The sequence below is a fragment of the Monodelphis domestica genome, chromosome 2 (genome assembly GCF_027887165.1).
Source record: "Monodelphis domestica isolate mMonDom1 chromosome 2, mMonDom1.pri, whole genome shotgun sequence".
Taxonomy (NCBI): domain Eukaryota; kingdom Metazoa; phylum Chordata; class Mammalia; order Didelphimorphia; family Didelphidae; genus Monodelphis; species Monodelphis domestica.
The window spans coordinates 362,142,286-362,148,285 of NC_077228.1; the positions used below are offsets into that span (position 1 = coordinate 362,142,286).

The following is a 6,000-nucleotide window of genomic DNA, read 5'->3' on the forward strand; positions in this document are numbered from 1 at the left end:
CTCAAGAATCTGAGATCAAACTGGCCTCTTTGCATTTGGGTTGGAGTCATTAGTCATCACAGTCCCTTGTGACCCTCAAATCCTGTGATTCTGTGAAAAGTTCTTGAGAATGAGGTTAGGTGTTTCTTTTTTATTTGAAAATTAAGTTAGAAAGTCCATGAATTAGGCTTTTATGAGGAAAGAAAGTCCTGAGTTCTTTAAAAGAAGAAATTAGTGGAAATGGAAGGGTTTTCTTTTTAAACAAACGTTCTGGCCTTTCCTTGCTGCTATTGAGGGGAAGTGTTGAATTTGTGTATATGCTCTATTTTTCTTCTTTCAAGTAAACATGAAAAACTAGCCCCCTAAAGCTACATGTGCACCCCGAATAAACTACTACAATAATTGTAAGCCTTTCCATGTACTCCGAGTGAGCTTCAAAGTTGTGTAATTTAACGTTGGCTATGAATGTGATATGTATTTCACCTTCAAAGTCACTGAGATTTTCTGTCCTTGGGACAGTCCCAGACCTCGAAATTAATTATAGAGTTCTCTTTTGCAAAGATGAAAAAGCATTTCCCCTACCCTTGGTACTAAGCCTTCCATTCAGTTTCCCAAACCTAGCTTCCTGTTCCTACTCCCTCTTTTACTCCTCTGCACCCTGGTTCAGCACCCCCTGCTGGCAAAGCTGGACTCTGAAACTTTCCTCCCCTTTTAAAAGGGTGTGTTTCAGTCCAGTCCGCCACATTAAAATGAAACCCACCCAGCACATGCTGGGAATGGATTACTTCGAGGCCTCCTGCATTTCCAGCTCGCTCTGATGACCCTGCATAACTCATCAGGGGACTTTGTGACACTCAGCCGCCAGTGAGTTACGAGCTCATCAATAACTAGGGGAATAAATGAGGTGCCCAGAGTTAGCACATTGTCTCTTCCCTTTATCTCCATAAACGTACCATCACTTGCAGAAGGAGATAAAGAAGTTGCACCCGGTGAGGTGGAACTGTGGGAAGAGGGGACTGCCTAAACTATAGCCCCTGGTAGTTAAACCAGACAGACTTGGAAGGTTGGTTAACTTGAATCTTGCCTAGGATCTAGAAGTGACTCAAGCGCGTGTTTTGCATTCATTAATTAATTTATGAATTGCTGTTAGCACTTCATTAAGATGAGAAAGCTTGCTGTCTTAAAGCAAAACAAAACAAAAAACCCATCTCCATCAAAAACAAAACAAAACAACAACAACAACAACAACAACCACCCAATTCTGAACAGAAGCTCCTCCTCAATTCTTTCAGGCACAAATTAGCATATGCTTTGGAGGGCGGCAGCTCGGGCTCCTATGCACTTTGCCACACAATTCCCTTGTGCATGCAGACATTCTGTTTGGCCACGGAGGGACGGGGATCCGCTATTCTTCTCTTCCCATGATTACTTACAGCCCTACAAGCAGTACCATATGCTTCTTCTGATCAAACAACTCGCTACATAGGCACCAATAATTGACGAGACCTGCTAGAAATCACGAAGAAAGGTAGCCTACTGAGACTGCAGGAGTTGACAAATCACTGCTAATAATCCTTTTACGCCCATCACGGCCATGAGAGTTTGCAATAGCTTTATTTTTATAAAGTGGGTGCTGACAATATAAAAGACAAACTAGGTCTTTCTCTTTTCTAAATCAGAAGGCTGCTGAGCACGGTCATCATCTTCCCTCCAGTAATTCCCATACAAACAATAGAACTCAATTTGTGATTTTAATTTTAAATTTGCATTTTTAAAAATTTCCCTTTTCCAATGTTAACTTTAGTTAGCTTGCAAACTGAACTTTAAGTCTAAAATGAAAGCCATTGGTTCAAGAAAATCGCTTTAAGATGCAATTGACTAAGAACATTATTTTTAGTTTCAGGGAGATTTCTAAGGCTTCTTTTCTAACCTTGTTTGGACTGTAACATTCATTTCTAGAGCTGGTTCCCCCAATAGATGAACAATTAAAACAATTTTAGGTCAAGGAAAGCGAAACCTATTTTTTACATATTTCCTTCCACTTTCCCATCTAAACATGTCCAATAACCCCCAAATGCTCAAAGTCCAAAATAACATAATGCCTTTTCTCTCTAAGGGGCACTGGCTCACTCATAAATAAACACAATTCTCTATCTTTGTTAGTCAGTCAGTCAACTAGCATTTATTAATTGCCTACTACATTCCAAGCACTGGGGATACCAATAATGATGATGATGATGATGATGATGATGATGATGATAAAACAGTTCTTGCTCTCAGGGAGCTCACAGTCTAATGGGGAGAAAATATACAAACAAATGTGTACATACAAACAAGATCTAAACTGGATAAATTGGAGATGGCCTTAGAGAGAAGATACTAAAGGTAAGGACTCCTGGAGTATGGGGAAAGGCTTCTTACTTTAATTCTCTTTTTAACAATTAGACCACATGTACTATCTATGTCCCTCTTTTTTGGATTTTCTATTTTCCCTAAGCAAACTTGATATATTTTATAATCTTTTATTTCTTTTTTTCCTTTTGTCAATTTGTTAAGGAGAGGGAAGTAGAATTCTTTTAGGGCTTTATTTCCACACTGAACACCTATATCTTTAACTAGGGCATCAATTAATTGGGTAGGTACCATACTGCTTTATTAGACTGATTTTTTTTGTCTTTGGATTTGTAATAACTTGACCCTCTACACACATATTTTACATATTGCTGAAATTAATTATTTTGTACAATTCCTTAGATATGTAAGGCAATCCTCCTGGCAGTTCCCCCTGCCCATCAGCCAACAAGAGTTTATTTTCTAAACCAGCATACTGATGGTGATCACCTTAACTTATTCAGAAAAGTACATTAGAAATACAGTTCCTTCCTCATTAAATTTTTAGTTAGCCTATCTTTCAAGAACATCTGATAATGTTACAAAGTTAGGAATAGTTTTCAGAAACTGCAAATACCAAGAAGCACCAAATTCCCAAAGCTGTATGGTTCCTTTGGGCTGAGTCCAAGAAATCAACTCGAAGATGGTACCTCTGTAGTTTTTGGGAAAAGCAGTGTCTTGAAAGAGTTGCTTGACTTTCCAGTAGATTTTATCTGTTCAGATTCAATCTATGTACCTAGTGCAGTCTCTATCACTGTACATACACAACTAATGAGGATCCTGGCAATGCATATGTTTTCTACTGGATGCAACTCTCACTTAGAGAATAAAAAAGAAAAGTCTTGTTTGTTTTAGGAGTACACTTTCAGTTGAGCTCAGTGTCTGAAGTGTTGACAAAAGACTGTTGGTCTGCTTCCCAGCCAAACATCTCTGGAGTGAAGTGAAAGTATTAATGGGGCAGAAGAGGGAAGAATGAAGAGGCAAGGTCTAATAATGACTTTAGGAAGGTTCTTGTGCAAACAATCTCACTAAATTCCCATTCATGTCAGGCAGATTCATATGTGTGTGCATGGCTTATATTTTCATACATGTAAGTGTATTATTTACACATATGACATACAAGTATATGAACATATTTTTATAAAATGTTACTCATGTTCCTTCTGAAATAAAGTTAAGCAAAAACACTTACCTTCTGGGAAAACCACTCTCATTTTTAGATAGCTGGTGGTGAGCCTGATTATGGATGCTTTGTCCAGCTGAGAGGTGATGGCTGAGGGCAAAGGCAGTAATTTAGCCAGTTCATAAAATTCACTGTTTTCCTTCTCCCGTCTAGTCCGGGCAGCATTTTTGGACTTCTCTTTCATTGTGTCTTTTTCCCCCTTTCTTCTTTGAATTAAAGCTCTTCAGATTCATCAAAAACAACAACAACAACAACACAGAAACTTTCAGCTACAGGTCATGTTTGGCAAAAACATAAAGCATACCTTGAATGGAGTCATTTAAGTCTTTTTTTTTTTAACTGGAGGGAAAGATGATAGCAATAAAAGTCCAGAACTGAACAATAAAAAACATTTACCAAAAAATGAACAAAGTAAAACAAAACCAAAAGCTAGAAGACAAGATGATAGGAAAGATGATTTTCCAATGCATTCGAGAATCCAAGTGTATCTGTAGGGCACTATATGTCAATAGGACCATCGAGAAACCAAGCTTCTCTTCTATTCCAGGCGGCAAACACCAGTACTCGGAAAACAGACATAATAATTCCCGTCTTTTTCTTTTTCAGCTCTCAATCCCCAGGCCTCAAGGACGGCCCTGGTTTCTTGAAGGTGGATCAGGTATCGGATGCAGCTTCTTTCAAGCCACTGTAAAGACAACAGCATCAAAAGGATAAGAAATGTGCTGCAAACAGTCTAACACTCGCATACAGGCTGAGGCCAGGGGGAAAATGGTCAAGAAGGTGCCCAGGAGTTTCCACTGTTTGTTTGTTTTTAAAGATCTGGAGAAAGCGGCTAGCTTAACTGAGTGTCCCACAGCACAATGCTCATACACTCTTCCTCTGGCTAGCAATCTTCTCACTTCCCTCTAGTCATGTGAAATTGATCAAACAAATTATTTATTTTTAAAGAAACAAAAAATATTTTGTCCCACTCTCTCCCCCTTCCCGGCCCGGCCCCCCACCCCCACCCTCATCCCAAGACAGATATACCAACACTCTCAAAGCAGATCTCTGGACTGGACTAACTGTGCCAATAGGACAATCTATTAATTTCCCCAAAAGTGACAAACATGCTAAATCTCAACACATTTTGAACTTTACCATATCCTGTCCCGGTTTTCTGTTATGAGAGTTTGGGAAATAGTTTCTAAGATAGTAAGTGGCACAGACTATTAATTGATTTAAACTTTAAGTCATTCTCTTCTATCTCAGGAGTAAAGTCAAAAAGACAACACAATTAACAGGTTGGCCCTACAGCACCGGTTCACTCCGTCCCCCCACCCCCAATCAGTTTGAAGGTCACAGAAAATCTCAAAATTCAAATAATGAGGTCTTTTTCTCTCTGGTACAGGATAAACACAGTCTACAAAGGGTCCCACGGTGACATTGGGTTGGTAAGTCGTCTGCTTTCACCTACCTTTAGTCCCCGAAGTCTGCGGTAGATAAGGAGACCAACTCTTAATTGCAACCATTTCTACCATCCAACTAGAGAAACTTTGCTCTCTTCTCTGCTGTTCACATGCAGAGAGTTTCTGCTTCCTTTATCTTAATCATTAGGGTTTACGGTTTGGATTTTTTTTTTTTTTACGGAGATGCGTGGGAGAGGGGGACGAAGAAGAGATTATAGGTTTTGGTTCAGGTAAAATGGCCTTATAATCTTCTTTGGTAATTGTCATGAAGTTGCTATTTTGCCTAATTGAAAGCAAAAAAAAAAATACTCGCCAAATAACTTCTTTATAGCTAAAGGGTTTTACCCTCAACTTCACTCCTAGTCTCCCTCTCTCCTGCCCTCCCTTAATGCCACTCACAGGGCCCCCTTTCCTCCTATTGGTCCGAAGCGCCTCCAAGGCCAGTTATTCATTGGTCCGATGACTGAATGACGCGAGTACGCCCCAGGCCACCCTCCCCTTTCTCAGTCCCCCTCCTCTTTCGCGGGGCAGCGTCCGCCCTCTGACCCGCGTGGCCACCAGGGCTCCTAATGAGATCCGAGCTCTGGGGGCGGGTGCACAGGAGAGCACTGGGGATCCCTGGATTTGCTGGCGGGACTCCGGGCTTCCAAGCGGCTGCTACAGCTCCCAGGACCCTTGGTCTGGTCTGGCTGGGGCGGTGCTCCCGCCTGCCTGGTCTGCAGGGTCCAACCTTCTGTGGGCTAGGGGCGGAGCGGGTGTGAGAAGAGAAACAACTCGGGTGGGGGTGGGGGGAAGAAGGTTGTCAGTGCCCAGGTCCTCCAGCTCCCCACCTCCCACTCCTGCAGTTAAGAGTGTGAGAGGAGGTGGGTGAACGTTCAGCCAAAGAGGAGGCCTAGCACTTTGAAGTCCGTGATGCAGTCCGCACCAGTGGCAGATTCGTGGTTGCAAGGTGCATGGGGAGAGTCATAAAGTCTTAACAGTAGCAGCGGGCAGCGGCTA

General features: G+C 41.5%; 1 protein-coding gene across 1 annotated transcript in view; it reads right to left on the minus strand.

Annotated features, from left to right (window-relative positions):
• SIM1 (SIM bHLH transcription factor 1) overlaps window positions 1-5,751 on the minus strand; it is a 79,057-nt gene extending 73,306 nt beyond the window's left edge. Inside the window, 2 exon segments of the mRNA XM_001367862.4 lie at window positions 3,563-4,238; window positions 5,010-5,751. Of these exon segments, the coding sequence (XP_001367899.1) occupies window positions 3,563-3,737 (175 nt within the window). The 5' untranslated portion in view covers window positions 3,738-4,238; window positions 5,010-5,751.
• Between the last annotated feature and the right edge of the window lie 249 nt (window positions 5,752-6,000).